The sequence below is a fragment of the Taeniopygia guttata genome, chromosome 6 (genome assembly GCF_048771995.1).
Source record: "Taeniopygia guttata chromosome 6, bTaeGut7.mat, whole genome shotgun sequence".
NCBI classification, from domain to species: domain Eukaryota; kingdom Metazoa; phylum Chordata; class Aves; order Passeriformes; family Estrildidae; genus Taeniopygia; species Taeniopygia guttata.
Genome location: NC_133031.1, coordinates 14,219,806 through 14,236,572, shown reverse-complemented (window position 1 = coordinate 14,236,572; position 16,767 = coordinate 14,219,806). Strand labels below are relative to the sequence as shown.

At 39.6% G+C, this 16,767-nt stretch overlaps 1 protein-coding gene across 5 annotated transcripts in view; it reads right to left on the bottom strand.

The window, feature by feature from the left end:
* DLG5 (discs large MAGUK scaffold protein 5) overlaps positions 1-16,767 on the bottom strand; it is a 95,307-nt gene extending 78,540 nt beyond the window's left edge. For all 5 annotated transcript variants that reach the window (XM_030275921.4, XM_012574518.5, XM_012574517.5 and 2 more), the window contains exon 1: positions 16,323-16,767. In XM_030275921.4, the coding sequence (XP_030131781.4) occupies positions 16,323-16,623 (301 nt within the window). In that variant the 5' untranslated portion in view covers positions 16,624-16,767. The remainder of the gene's footprint in view (positions 1-16,322) is intronic.

Here is a 16,767-nt window from a genome sequence, read left to right as displayed (position 1 = left end):
AAGAGATAGCTCCTTACAAAGAAACCCAGCTGTGCTTTGTCCTCTGTTGAAGGCTCCAGCAGCATTAACACCATCTATCCCACCACACTGCACTGCCCTTCTCACCACCTCAATCCCAAGGTCCTGCCACAGGACTATTTCTCCTCTCAGTTCTGCTGCTCCCCAAGACACAACTCTCCTCATTTAACCACCAGTTCCAAATATGCATGCCAAACTAATAAAGACATACCATGCCAGTCATTCAATCACAAAAAGTCACTTAGAGATTAAAAGTTCCTAGATGATGCAGTAATAAAAATTTCAGCAGATTTTTTCCTTCTTCACTCTTAGTATGGCTCCAGCAATAATGGCTAAAAAAGATCACTTGCTAATCAGAGATGAATTTGAGTCAGGTACTCTGAACAGTTACGTAGCCTTGGGCAGACCTTCATGCAATCCTGTACTTGGGGATTCACAGCGACAACAATCAGCATACAAATCTGCCTAATTTTGTATTATCAAAAGATATTATGTCTGGGGTAAAAAGCAACTTCATTTTCCCAATTTTTAAGGGATCTTAAAAATTATTATCCCATGATTCGGGTGCTTAACAAACGTTTTAAATAAAAACACTGAAATCCTGAGGTTTGAAAAGATATCTTCATGCTTTTGCTTGAGTCCAGCATCTCCTTTCCAATTTAAGATGATTTCCCTGTAGGATATCCAACAGCAGCAAGGAATCACCAAGCTAGGGCACTTAACTTCCAAATGCTGCCAAACTGGAATGCAACTGACACTATGAGAAAGCAAATTTTGTTTGCAAATTATCGTATCAGGAACTTGGGCACTGGTTTAACAACATCAGGGTTATACTTAATCATCTTAACTCATGCAAGCAGCACTATCTGAATACAACCCATGAGACAAAGTGTTCTCTCGCTAAAGAGGAGCATGTGCTTATGCACCTTGTTAAACTGAACTGAATTCTTCAAGTGACGCTGTTTAAGGAAGGTCTTTAGGACTTCCTCTTTTCTTTTTCTTCCCCCTCTTTTTTTTTTTTTTAAGACCTAGAGGTTAGCATATTGAAACTCACTTCAGCTAAGAAAAATCTCTAGGGACCAAACCACTATCTTTACAAGTTGAAAAAAAAGAAGCCAATAAAACAAACAAAACTATCCAACACCAAAGTTACATTGTAACAATTGACATGAAATTAATAAAAATGAAACATAAGCATGTATTTTCCTTTTTTTCTTCTTACACAACTCATTGAAACAAACAATTTTCTCTGTTTTCACCAAATTGCATCCTGAGAGCTCTCTGAATGTTGTAATTGTTAATTCCAGCACGTTTAATTAAACACTTACAAACCACAACTTTTAGGAACAGATCTATTTCAGCCAGGACACCATCAGAACAGAAGAGTTAAATGTAACAGCCTTTCCAAGGCTAGTTCAATCTCTGTATAGTAGTTCAAGGACTGAGCCATATATTTCTGAAAAACATTCTATTTTACAGAATAAAAATTGATTAATTACACTAATTAGATTATTATACACCCAAGTCAAAGAGATTTAGTATGTTCATATCAGAGCTATGTTCAACAGCAGTAAATCTCAAAACATAGAATAACACTATTTTTCATAGCATTCAATAACCTTTGCAATGTTACTGTGATCACAAAAGTAATTTATACTGCTTTTTCCTTTAATTAGAAAGCCAAAGAGCAATAAGCAAGATGACAGAAGCCAAGAGTAAGATGAAAAGATAAAAACCAGATGGCATGGGAATATATTTATATATACTTAAATTATTCACAGATTATGAAAAAATAAATATCAAAATCTTTTCATTTGCCCTATAATCAGTGGGGTTTTTTCTAAAAGAGTTTTCAGATATTTTTATGTAAAGAGGATTGTGAATTCTAATTAAGATATAGCTGTAAGCCAGGATCCTCCATCATACAATTAACCTTAAATCCAGCCTCTAGCCAAGCAGGGTACAGATGGAGATAGACAGATGTAATTACAAAGTCCATCAGCAGTAAGCCACTGGGAGAGTTTGCAGGCTTTCCTGTATTTCTACTTTGTATTTGGTAGGCTATTTTTATCAAAATATACCAGGAAGGCACAGCTACTGTGATATACTCACAGGACTTTTATATTAGCTTGGGCTTGCATCGTATACTTTAAGGCACTAATTTTGAAAAAAATTACAACTGCACTCTCATTCTACAGGCTGCACTGTCTCACAAACCACTGGAGTAGGTATTGCATTCCCAGCTTCATTCCTATCCTTCAGGATCAACGCCTCCTTTCTCTGCTTTCAAACCTCTCCAGCTGTAAAACTCTATTTTGCCAAGATTCTGAACCTGTAAAGTGGGATTAATTGCTGAAAAAAGCATGATTTTGAACATAAATTCTCAAAAAAAAAAAAGTTGAAATTGTACCTTGACACATCATTTCTGTTTTTGTAATGCATGTTCTGCTCTGCCATGGTGTTTGCATAAACAACTTAGCTTCCTCCAAATTATGGAAACCTCTCCCCAAGTCTTCAACTCATTACTGTCACTAAAATCCATGCATTCATGGAAATTCACGATTTTTGTCAATTTTGAAATAAGATATAATATTGTGATCCATCTAACAATCATCTAAGAATCAAGTTTTCACATTAATTTTGTAATCTTACATCTAAACATGGTATAGCAACTAGAACTCAACTATCTCTGTAAGTAACTAACTATAGTTACTTATAACAAGATTATTGAAGAGGAATACCCAATAGCAAGGCATAAGACATGTAGTTTGGCATTTTTCACTAACCACAAACCTACAAACAGTTTCTGCTTAGTGTCTGAAAACAGTACTAAGATTGCACATTACAAATGTTATTAAGTTTCCATTTAAGATGTGCAAGTAGCATTTGAGCATAGCAAAAAAAGAATATTTTTATCTTCATACACTGCAGTCAATTCACATCCCACCATAATACATGAATAATTTTCTTATCTGAAAGCAGCAGCAGCAAAGATTAAATCTGCATTAACCATTTTACCACAGTTATCCCATCCAAGCTGGGGAAATCAGCTACACCTTCCATGCACTGCAAAGGGCTTTCTTTAGGAGTTTTACGCAGGAATTGAGAAAGGAACCAATGTAAAGGTAAAACATTCAGACTCAAACTCTTACTAGGGTCATGAAGTGACAAAGTCAAGAACAGAAGAATTAAGGGTATTCATGCACATTTTAAATTACGGAGCACTGAGTATCTGACCATGCTGAAGACCTGGACAACAAACATCCTGACCTTCATGTTCAAAATATGCCAAAACCAGATGTACTTTACTAGAGTGGCAGCTATAACAGTAGTAGTGAGTAAAAAGCTTTTTTAAACATTTATTATGTGTGGCAAAGAATTCCTTGTGCAAACTCTAACCTCTTTTTCTGTCCTCTTTAATGAGGACAATCTCAGCTATTTTAACTGACTTTGTATCAAAGCACCCAGGAAAAGCTCACAGCTGGCAGAGAAGTTCAACAAGTTTGCTCTCACTTCTCTCAGCCCTGAACCTCTACAAAGACCATCATGACTCCACCCATGCCACAAAGCTGCAAGACCCTGAGCCCAGCCTGGCTGGTGTGCTCTGCTCTGACCCTGAGCTCACACAACACCTGATTTGCAAGGCAAGTTGAAAACATTTAAATCCCATCCCGGCCTGAGCCCATGAAAGGTCACTTAGGTCTACCAACAAATTCAGGGCTAAGCAAGCCCTGAAATATAATTTCCCACTACATGTGTATATATATATATATATATATATATCTCCCCCTTAGAGAACTCCACCTGATTTTCATCATGAAAGCAGTCCTTGCAATCACTTGCCTCAAACTTCATTAACAATGCATTATTCACATTATACACGTCCTTTCCCTCTTCTCCGTGGCAGAGAAGTCCTTCAGAGCAATGAACGATATTTTCACACTTACCTCCATGATGTTTATTCCTTACTTTTGCACTAGGAAACTAATGCAGAGTAATTTACTGTCAGTAATGCTGGACGTTCAGCTGAGACATCCACAAAATGGATGAAAAAAAGTCATCAGAAGGCAACTGGCAAAGACAGCTTCTCTCTGAAGTGCCATTTTTAAGGAGCATTATTTGAAGCTGAAATTGGTTTTTATACTGAGATTAAATGAGCATTTTTAGCTTAGGCATTAGCAGGTTCACTCTTAATGAAGCTCTTAATGAACACAGACCTAGAGCTGTTTGGAAGACTCAGAATGGCTTTGTTTCCCCATGATGCCACTTCCATACAAAAATGCAGATACACACTATATCTTTTAGTGTGTACAGAATGAAACTTTCTAAGAATCCATGTTACTTTATTTAAATCCTAATCTTGATCTGAAAAAAAAATTACAGGGAGAATTATATGTATTTCATTGTTTTCATTATGATAACTAGTCTATGCTTACTGAAAACTAGCCTTCAGGTAATTCCTGTTTAGAAAGAAGTCTGTAAATTTCTTGAGGTTGATATAAAATTAAGATAAAAAAGCACCACAAGGCATTTTCTTGCAAGTGTTTCAAAAAAGAAGGAAAAACCCCTGTAAGTTCAGCAGGATCTGTGATAGGAAAAAAACACTCGGGCAAACCCAAATTTTACATTCTGAATGCTGCAGATGTACATATTTAAGATGCACTTATTAAAAGACCCACACAAACCAAAAAAAACTTCGGAGCAGAAATACTAACTTCCATAATTTATTTCTGTTCTCTAATAAGAGAACTCAAGAGAAATTTTATTTCTTCAAGGACTTTAAAAAAACCTTTCAGGAAATGCCTAGTCCCTGGTGTACCCTGCAATCCAATCATCAGGCACAGACGATTCATTTCCCCTTTCCAACAAGACACATAATTTATTAGCTTTATTTATAAATGTTCAGAACAACTTCATTAACCAAAATAAGTTCATAACATGAACATCAGAAAATTGTGTTTTATGTAATTAAAACTTTTGAGTCTCACTGAAGAAGCTGTGCTTTAAGGATCTCTCTTAAGGTCATACAGAGTTATTTGTCCTATTAGGCTCTTTCTTACAGGTTTATCTTCAAAAAAGCACGTAGGGAACAGAGATAACAGGTCCTCTACCACAGCCATCATGAACAGACACTGAGTACTCAGTATGAGAAGCCTGTCTGCACAAGACACCACGTGTGAACTGAAAATCACACGAGGAACAGCAGAAAATGGAGATTAGCCAGCCAAATGAGACTCCACTCCATAATCTAACAATGTTCTGTTGAAATCAAGCAAATGAAGTGCACTTTTGGTTATTTTCTGAAACAGATCCCATAAAATGCAGATACTATCTACATTAGACACTACTTTAGAATTAAATCAAGGCCAAGGTCTCATGATCTAATCCATAAGGTCAGAAATCCTACAGCCTCAGTGATCCAAATTCACCTCCTTTTACTGTCCTGAGACCAGGGAATAATTCTGAATATTTATTATCTCTCAAAAGCTATTATTTCACCACAATGTGCAATTAAATGGTTTTAGCTATTGCTGTGCATTTGTATCTTACACTGTAACAAAAATGTATGCAACCATAGTTCAGCAAAGCTTCAATTTAGGTGTGCACTGTAGGAACAAGTAAAAAAACATCTGAAATGTTTAAAAATCTTATCTACTTTAAATACATATATTTTTTTTAAGTATTTCTCACTTAAAAAAAAGCATGTATTAAAAATTTCCACACACAAATGTACAAATACAATGCAATTAATTAGATGAATTCATAGAACTTTTTAGGTGGTTTTCCTCCATCAGCTACTACAACCCTCAGAAAGGATCTGGCTCATCTGCCCACAAGAAAACTACACAGAAACAGGGCAAAACAAATCAGCTTCACACTGTATTGTCGCAATGCAGAGCTGCAGAAGAAGAAAAAGAACTTGCCAGAGATGCTGAGCAGCGGGCAGTGTAGCACCCTGAAATTCCTTACAAGAAAGCACAGTGCCACAAAGTGCTCATTACTGTAGCCAGGCAATAGCCACTGCAATCCTTCCAGTTCCACCAGTCTGCCTTTGCCTCCTGCTTATCACTGGTACAGAGGAAATCACAGGCCCCAAAAGACACGTTCTGTATCAAAACCAAACTAACAACCTGGCATTTTGCAGCCCTGAAGAAATTTGCTATAGCTGGCTCTAAAATTGAGATTTGACATTCTAGACAATATAATGAGCTGCTCCCTGACAAATGAAATTTTATGCAAGTCATGTATGCACAGCGTATCACTGAAGATCAACTCAGTCAGGGATAGAAAAACAGCTCAGCATTTACACTGTGTTTTCTTCCAGTCCAGCACACACTACTCACAGGTTTCAGCCAAACATTGTTGCACAGAACAGGATTGCAACCAGCCTTGACAGACAAGTTTTTTCTTGTATGTTTTTTCTTATTTTCATATTAATACCAATGTTCCTGACATCCTACCAAATCCTAAAATACCAAGGCAGAAAGCATCTCTGACCTTAGGATCTGAAACTACTGCTCCGTGTTATCATGGAACGTTTTGCTCAGCCAAAACACTGCTCTGACACGTGTAGCAGTGCAGCCCTTGAAATACTCCTGATTGCCTCAAAGGAGCCAGGAAAATAGGAAAGGTTCATGAACCCGGATAACAAATGAATATATCTGAAACACAGCATACCTTAAAGTGCTAGCCTACACATTTTCAATGCCAGTAGTTTAGAAAAATATCTCACTACATGTCTCTCAAAGTTCATGCCTGCAGTCTATACCTAAGTCAGCCTTGGGTTATTCAATAAGGGAGGGAGGCAGGGTTAACCTCTTGAGGCAAACTAATCAGACCCTTAACCAAAAGTAGTCAATGCATCTCTCAGAAAGTGTCCTTCCTCAATATACCCAAAAGGTAACTAGAAGCCTCAAAACTTTAAATTTCCCCATCCAAAAAAAGCAAGGATTGCTTGTGCACCATCAGCCGTCAGAGCAGCAAAGGAAAGCTGTGACAGCTTATCTAAACAGAGAGGGGAAAATAGGCAGCCTGAGCAGTCTAAGGTTGATTGCCACAGAAAGCAGAAAAGGGATTGAACAAGTCAGATTTTCAATACACCCTTCATTAAAAGAAGGAAAAAAATACCAATACCCCAAGGTGAAAATAATATAATTGAAAGTGAATGCCCTCCTGAGAACCCTCTTTTGTGATCTTGAGAGGGTTTAGTACTGCTTTTTGTGCTTTCATTACTATTAAAATTCAGGTACACCTACAGAGTCCAGCCCTACATCAGAAGTACATGATGGAAAAACCGATGACAATAACAAACCAGTTCATCAATTACAAAGGAAAGCCTACTATTATGACGTTTTGTTTGTTGGGGAGCTTTTTGTTTGTTTTGTTTTTAAGACCTTAGCATTTTATATTCTTTTTAACCACACTTACTTAAGTCAAATGGCCTTTAAACTGAAAGAGTAAAAACACATCCTACATTCAATTAAAGCTTAAGCAAGTTCTCAAATAACATCTTTCTCTCATAAAAGTGTTCAGAAAAGAAAAACCAGACTGGAAATTCATGATTACTTTAAATATTGAGAAGTGAAGTTAGTAACTGGGTATTTTTGTTGTGCTGATGGATTTAGCATCAAATAAAGCCTTTAGATAACCTGATTTCACCACCATTAAGCACGCACACTTGCTCACCACCTGAAAAACACATTATCATGACCTAAATGCGAGTTAGACCTTCTTAAATATTACTGCAAGTGTTCACAAGATTATGCATGAAGTGTTTAAGAGAACTTTAAAACTGAGTATCAAGATTCCCCGAAAGAAGTTACTAAAACAACATCCGTCAATCTTCTGTCACTTTCTAGTTGAAGAACTCCCAACAACTCAATCAACCCCTCTTTCTGCAAGAGGATCATAACTGTGGAAGGCAAACTCAGATTATATAAGTGCTCCAAAAAGAGCTAGATCACATGGTTACCCAAGTCTCAAAATTCCCTCTACAGTGATTTTTCCACAAAAGCATGCAACAGAGTAAAGCTAGCCACAAGAAAACTAAATACAAACAAGAAAAACAAACAATAAAAGTGATAAATATAGTTCTATGCTTATTAAAAAACCCCATGAACAGCTAGGTAACAATTCAGACAGATTAGTAATTGTCTACACCACCTTTATTTCCACAACCCAAAAATTCTGATTCTTCTACAGAAAACCATACTTGTGCTTGTCAGTCTCAGTAAAAGAGAACAGATTTGAAAAGGGATTTTGGTGCACCAATATCAAAAGAACACAGTTCACTTACATCAAAAGTGAGTTCACAATTCCCACTACATTTTACATTCATCCTCAAGGAAAACACCTTCCTACCTACACCACAGCTATCTCTACCCACACAAACTCCATTTTGAGCACTGCTGAGCAGCAAACAACCATCAGCCTCACTTTCTGAGGTACAAGAGGTACTGATGACATTCTTCAACCCAGAGAGCTTCGTATTCAAGGTCTGCATTCTGCCAACATTTGCACATGCCCAACCTGATACATATAAATGGGGATTACTCACATGGTGGAAGGTAAGTACAGAATAATAAACACGTTTGTGAATCAGCAATTATGTGTAGGTAGAATAAAAAGCTAGAGCAAAATGAGATTCTTAGGAAAACTAATTTTGAAGTAAGCTTAAAGAACATTGGCTTTAAAGAACCTTTGGAGGTGGGGAAGAAGTTTTTTGGTTTAACATCCAATATATAATAAATTGTCAACTACATAAAAAGTCAGCAAAAAACCAACTCCTCAACTCTTCAGTTGAAACACTTAATGGTTTCACATTCTCACTTGCTTCTTGTCTCCATCTGCAGGTCAGTAAATCTTAATCAGGGTGATACAGGCTATTTAAAAAACAATTACTTCATCAGACAATTAGAAAAAAAAAATATTTTCAAAAATACAAAGAGCAGCTCACCAGAACAATCATATTAATACTGCAAACAAGGAAACTGCTGAGCAGCTCAACCCATGAACTGTGAAATTAGAGGTTTTGGAAGCTGTGAGGAAGAAGAAGGTGGTGTTATATATATGAAATAGGCTGCCTTTGACTTCCTATGACACCAGTTTGCGTAAAAAGGGCTTTCCAGTTGTAGTATGTTATTCTGTATGCCCAGTAATCATAGACTGTCAAGAAAAATATCGTTCAGTGTTCACCTCAAGTGGCCAAGTGCTTCCATCAACTTCAAGGGCCATCAACTCTTGCTATCACCAGCTTCAGAAGCATGGAAAGGGTGTCCCATGGGGATCACACTCTTGCACAAGAGCTGGCAACAGGAGCTCCCAGAGTTAACCTTATTTGTTAGCTACAACAGGAGTGGGTACTGGCATTACCCCATCAGCACCAACACACCCCCCAGTGCACCACAACCTGAGACAGGCATACATTGCATGTCACACACTGTGCACTGGCTATTTTGAATTGGTTTCTAACACCACTATGGACCTCCTGCAATATTTTAGTATTTTTGGCTCCCATTGACAAGAATTAATATACCAGAGTATGAGAACTCAAAAAAATGGCCCTTTTGGAAGAGCCAGGCTCCAAAATTTGAGACAGACTCTTCAGAGGATGGCATCCTTCTTGTCTGCTTCTATTAAAAAAGCATTGTTAGCCACAAGCCAAAGCTCAGCCACTGCAAACTTGCCAGCTCCTACATCAGAATGATTCAGTTCTAAATTGCTACCGTTCACAAAAAGCAGCCAATGACTTGCATCTTGAAGGTCACAAGTAACGTTTCACCATGAACTACTCAATATCATTTGGGAGCCCAGATGTCTCATCAACATGACTACAGCTCTTTTCACAAAAAGTTGCACCCACTAACAACATGTTTTTCTGTCTCCATCAACACTATGAATAGTTTACATGAAGAAATGTTTTAGCATTACTATATGTACAGCATTTTACAATTCTTCTTATGAAAAGAACCACAACAGGAACCAATTGCTTCACACTAGCACCCAATCTGTGCTGGTGGTATATCACAGTTTTAACCCCAGCCAAAACCAGAGCAGCACTGAACAGCCCTAAAAGATGCCTCTGTCCTTGGGATTTTACAGAGTAAGGATCATTACAAGCAATTTATCAACATTTACTGATATCTTTCTAACAACTGGAGTTCTGAATAAGGAATTTGAATGCTAGAAAATAATAATTAAAGTAACAATTAATAGGAGCTAGGAAAACTAAGCAAAAATGAAGAAAATAAGGTAAAAAAACCCAGAAAGTGGCAAAAGCAAACAGTAAATGGAAGAAAAAAAAAAAAAAACAAAAAAAAACCCCAAAAAAAAACCTCAGCTCATATTAGAGACTGCTGGAGAACTAGAAAGCCTAAACTGAATACCTGTGTGGTGGACTAGTTTTCATTAGCTAGACAAGGGGTCCAAAAAATCTGACAAACCAGGACTGGTTACAGCTGCAAGAGAACAGTGAGACTGAGAATGGTAGTTAAAACAAACTAAAGATCTGAAACCTCTGAAACAGGCAATCTTTAAGCTTTAACAAGTAAGTAAGGAGCAAGTTACAGAAACCTGTTGGCTTTCCTTAGTGATCATGTCTAATTTTGTAAGACAACAACTCCTGTATGTGTCCAAAGCAACTTGACAGCTGGATGCACCAACACCACGAAAATGGTTATTATTCCCTTTACTCTGATGAAAACAATGTCCCCAGGAGTTTACTGTGGGCAGCTTTCTCTCCACTCCCTCTCTGAGCACAGCAAAATGTAATTGAGAACTACCACCCTTGGGATTCACGAACTACTAAAATATGCATTTCCTTCTTTGGAATTGAGAGCCTACTTCCATGAATGTACTACTATTAGACATTTCATTGGGAATACCCATCCGAACACTTGCCAGAATCTCCCTGCATTTTTTCAGCCTGGTAATTCCACGAGATACCAAAAATCTGAGATCATCAGAAGACACAGGTATTGCTAAACTACTGCCAGGTATTTTATGGAGGTTAATTACTGCTCAGTGCTGCTGCTGAGCTTCACTCCTCCAAAGGTGACTTCTGAACGCTGCCTGCTTTTTCATCAATGTGATTTAAGAAATTCTGCAACACAGCTTGCGTAGCTACCCTGGGAACTAATAACAGGTCTGGAAAAACCCAAACATACTGCTCTACTTCTCCCACTCTTCAATTTCAGTGACAGAAGGGAGTATAAATTCTACTTAATTGCAAAATTGTCAGTTCAGTCCTTGAGTCAGTAAATCATGTTTTTACAATTTCTCCTCATTCTCCCCTCTCTCTGGGAATGCACACTAACAGCACTAATTCTCATCTCCTTGAGAAGGGTGTCTTCTCCCCTTTCTTCCACCTTGCTCCTACAGAAGTGTCACAGCACATGCCACAGTCTCGATGGCCACGATACACAGAGCATCACCATACAATATCAGAAAGCTTTAAGCATCCCCATACAGAGTAACACCTTACCCCATCAGAAAGCTTTAAGCTTCTGCTCCTCTTGTTCTTCAGCCCAGCCTTTCACACCCCTGATTGCTCACACACAGCACCTGTGAGCCCTCTGCTCCCTTTGGTGGTTGGTCAGTGCCCTGGGCACTCCCTGGCTCATTGCTGTCACTGCTGCTCACCTGCTCCTCACAGCTGTGCCCATGGGGATGAGGCTGGGCCAGCCCCACCCCAATCACCACACGCTGTGTGCCTACACTGAGAGCACATCCTGCCTCCCCATCTCACACTCTTCCTCCAGAGTCTCTCAGCTCCTCACTAGCACAAATTCTCAATCCCACTCCTTTAGCCAGTCATCAGCCAGTGCTTTGTGGGGATCAGTCAAGACTTTGTGAGAGATGGGAAAGAAGAAACAAAATGTAGACATCCCAGCACCAGGTCCAAGCAGTCATGATTCCAGCTCTTCAAGCTCAACCCTGGACTTACTGCATTTCCTATGGGTCTCCTGTGATGCTGTCAGAGAAGTGGGTCTCAGCTGCCTATCTCCTAAATTTATACTCACAGAGCTTGCCTTTTGTGTTTGGTTTTAAATATGTTGAAAGACTTTGAAATATTTAAAACTTTGTGATTTCAAATCTCATATTGTCCAAAACAACTTGGTTCATTTTTTATATACAAAGCAGACAGAGGAAGTTGAGATAATCCCTCTAAAGAGAGCAAACAGCTGAAACTTTTTTCCCTACTCTTAAACATGTCCACGTTTACTTTTTGACTGGGAATTAACACTTAATGTCTGACTAAACACAGTTAGAAAACAATAAGTCTTAATAAATAATAGAATAAGAATTTTCTAAGTCAATCTATAACCATCTTCTTTCTTTCCTGCTCCCTTAAAGCTCTTTTAAAACATGCAATCAATTTTGAGTTTGAAAACTTAAATTCTCATCTTGAAACTGTTAAAGAAAACACCTTTAAAGCCTAACACATGCTCAGTGACTGCAGCTGGAGGAGTACAGAAGACCAACTGCTAACACAAAAGAAAACTGTGAACCTAAAATTTTAGTAACTGTGCATGCTGTCATGAAGCTTTTGAGTTCAGCAATCTTGTCAGTGTCAAGATAAAGTGCACCTCTGCAGCCCCACATGTTCATCTTGAAAACAAATTCCAAGCTCAACAACCAAAGCTGCCTTTTTCCCATCTTTGTAGTATCACAAAAATGTAAGTACAAAGCTCTACATTTTCTGAAGCAATTTGAAGACTACAAAGGTTCCTCAGGTTTCCATTCTGGTCTTTTAATTACATGTAAAGAATGTACATCTTCATAGCACTTGTAACAATAAAGTACATTCCATTGCATTATCATCATGGACACTTTATAAGACATAAAATTCATGTATAGCATTAGTAAAATGAAACATTTTCTGGGAAGCAAGATATCTAAGAGACAACTGAATGCTCAGAGGTAATTTATTTTCATATTAGAAAGGATAGGTACTTCCATCAGGGTAAGGATTTCCCAGATGCATGATGGAGGTCATTTGCCAAATCAAATATTTAATCATAATCTATAAGTTCACACCTAAGTAAATATACAAAAAATTTAGCACACTACTGAAAGAATTAATCCATGTGCAAAATACTAGGACATTTTAAATCATCCAAGCAACCACTTTCACATGGGCAGAGCCAATTTCTCTCATGTTTATGAAAAAGTGCAATATAGTAATCAAAGGTTTTACTCAAGGAAGAACTAAAGTCTCTAAACTTGATTACATGAAACAGAAAATCCACTTCATTTTAGCTTCTGCTTTACAGAAAGTAATTTCCTGTTTGATTTTGCAGTCTTAACTAACACTGTTGAGCATATTAGGCTTTATTTTAAATTTGAGAAAACTTAAAAAACATACATTTTAATTGAAAAACTATACAGTTTAAGGTTTAAAATCAGCAATTAGAAGTCCCCATAGAAGACAAACATCTTTAAATGGAACTGAACAGGGGGAAACTCTATAAAGATAAAAAAGCTCTTTGTAAAGTAGAGACAGAGTGAAAAAATCTTTCAGCAGCTACCAGGACCCCAGTTATTTCCCTTGAGCAGTCTCCCCAGCTGTTTACCTCCCTCTGTGTGGCACAGATAAATACTTATAAAAGTGTCAGCTCTACACTGTCCAGCCAGTCACAAGAACTGCAGGTATAAATAACAACCAGAGTTCCCATCAGAGTTCACACATGGCCTTTAAAGTACAAAAGGAAGCAATATTTAAACTGAGAAGGAAGAAAACACAAAGTAATGGTACATGTTGCACACATCAAAATGGATGAAGAAACACACATCCTACTGTAGTGAGTGGTCTGTATGCTGATTTCTGAAACCTTGAACAAAATTATGTTGCTAAATTACCTTCTCACTTTCCTCACAACAGCAGCATACTGGAAAAAAAGAAATTAGCAAACACCACTACAAGACATGATTGATTACATATAGTTTTAATTTCCAACAAGCATTCAGGTGATATGCATTAGCCTCCTCTTCTAAACAATACTAAAATTACATGCACCACTGTAAGCTATCATTTTTACATACACTAATTATGTAAAAAACATTTTCAACTCTATAGGTTCAATCAAAGGGATGTCTGAGATATGTATTTTTTACTTTTAAGAATAAAGGCACTTTACGTGACATGGACTGTTTCACTTTGGTATTTTAAATACATAATCCAACACTTCTCACTGCCACATGTACGTCTTACTTCTTGCCAAAAAATAAAAAGTGACTTGACTCATCCAACTACAAAATCTCCAGTGAAAAGGAGTAAAAATCCCAAATGGCACAAGAAGAGTAGAGGGGTGGTCAAACTTCCTACAGAGAGATATTGGAACGAAACATGTTCAACCTTTCTGTCACAGTTACCCTCAAACATTAACTCTTTGTGAAACACATCAAGGACAAAATCGCAAAAAGACCATGAATTACAGAGACTTTAAGTGGACACACAAGCAGTCTCATGACTAATTACCATAACACCACTTCAGGGGGGTGCTGGAATATATAATTTGAAGGCTCAGGTCCACTGCCTTTCTATGCTTTATTATTAATTAAGCTCGCTGTCAGCAATCTCCTGTGAACTAATTTTTAAAAATGCTTATCACAAGGAAAACAAATCCATAACTCTCCAAGTTAGCTTTTATTACCCCTGATAACTGAAAGCAATTACATTTTAAAACTCATTGCATCACAGAAACACCATTCTCCACACACATGTAAATTTAACTCAGATTAAGCCTCCTGAACCCAGTCAGTCAAACAGGATATAGCTCACTTTGACAATCAAACTACTTTTCCCTCAAGAACTCAGTGTTGTGAGACATTCTTCAATTCCAACTTGCATTTTAGAAATTAAGACTATTACTATGTCCAACATGCACTGTATTTTTTTCTACTTTTCATATTTTACACCTCGGATTTTAAGCCTGGGGAGTGCTCGTAGCACAGTACCACCAATCCATCTTCTCAACAAGACAAGAATGAGCTTTACTCTAACCATACAAAGCCATCATGGGTGCCATTCTGGAAGGCAGTGAGTGCCCTCATCTCCCATTGATGTCAGACCACATAATGTTTCAAGTATTGAGGTCTATTGTTCAGTCCATTTCTTCCCCATCTTGTGAGGTCCTGCCATATATTCATTAGAAAAGGCCATACACTACACCACACTGAAATAAAACAAAACCTAAGACCCCCGAGCATTGGCATTTACAGAACTCTTACCATGTACAGCATAATTCACGCAAAGGGCAGAGTACAGAGCGCAACCACAGATGCAAGGACTATTTTCTAGACAGAAGCAGCTCTTAAATGGCTTTATTTTCTTAAACAAATTGTATCATTTTTAAGAGTCAGGATGCCCTCCCAAAGCACACATAAATAGGTAGTGACAGTGTAAATCCTGAATCCAGTAACAACAGCAAAGAGAGACCCCACATTTCTGAATCAGTTAACTTGTTCGCCCTGGATACGAATACCTACACATCACTATAATACAGAATTACCATTTACCCCAATTTTTCATTTAGAAACAGAGCTGCACTTGCAAGGCCTTATGTACTGTCACCTACCGTAATTTTAAAGCTTTGGTTTGTACACATGAAAGTAGGCTGTGACTTCTTTTGGAGGGAGGAGAATAGGGAAAGAACTGTGGATCAAAGCCCAACTTACTTAAGGAGGTGTTTTACACCCAAAATCTTCTCGTCTGGATTTGCAGTTAAATTAATGTTCTAACCTGTTCTAATCAGCGCTCTTCCCTGTTCTAACCACCAAGAAGGATTACAACAATATAGTCTCAAACAAACACACGGCCGTCCAGAGAAAAAGAGTTACAATATTTACTCAAAGGCACATCTGCTGGAGTCCTGCCCGCCGGCCAACTCCGGCAGAGTGGCTGCACGGGGGAGTTTCAGTTCTGCCCGGTCAAGGAGCGGCTGTGTAACACCACCGGCGCTGGCACTCAAGGGAGAAAAGCCCCTTCGGGTTCGGTTTTCCCGAGCCCCCAGACCCGACCTGGGGGAACGGCAGCAGCCGCAAGAACCAGGCTAGGCTGGCCTCTCCAAAGGGCAAGGCGCAGCATCCGCGGCACCTCCCGGGGACCAGGACCAGCGCTCCCGCCAGGAGAGAAAGCGAAAGGGTCGGAAGCAGAAAACAAGCATCGAGAGCCCAAGAGCAAACACGAGAGAGTTTTATTCTCCACCGGAAAAGGAGGACCCCCGGGGGCCCCGAGGGGCCCGCGCTGCCCCGGCGGGGTGGGCGGTGGCAGCCGCTGCCCTCCTCCCCCCGGCCCCACTCACCGGCGGTCTCGGCCGCGGCCGGCGTCCCCGCCACGCCGTTCAGGTAGAGGATGGAGAGCAGGTGGGGCTGCGTCTTCTCCAGGGCCACCCGCAGGTCCTGGAAGTGGTCCCGTTCCTTGCCCAGCAGCAGGGCGATGAGCAGCTCGGCCTTCCCGCCGCCCGCCGCCTCCAGGTCGCGCAGGTCGCGGGGGCCGAGGGCGCCGGCGGCCTCCAGCAGCTCCACCACCTTGTCCACCTCGGTCATGGCCTGCGCCAGGCTCTGCCGGCACTGGGCGAGCAGCTCCTTGTGCTTGGGCTCCATGGCCGCTGCAGGGCCGCCGCCGCCGCCGGCCAAACTTCGCCCGCCCCCGGCCCCGCCGCTCCGCCGCCGCCACCCCCGGGGAGGCGCGGGCCGAGGCGGGGCGGGCGCCGCCGGCCGCCCTCCTCCGGCACTCGGCGCCCCCGC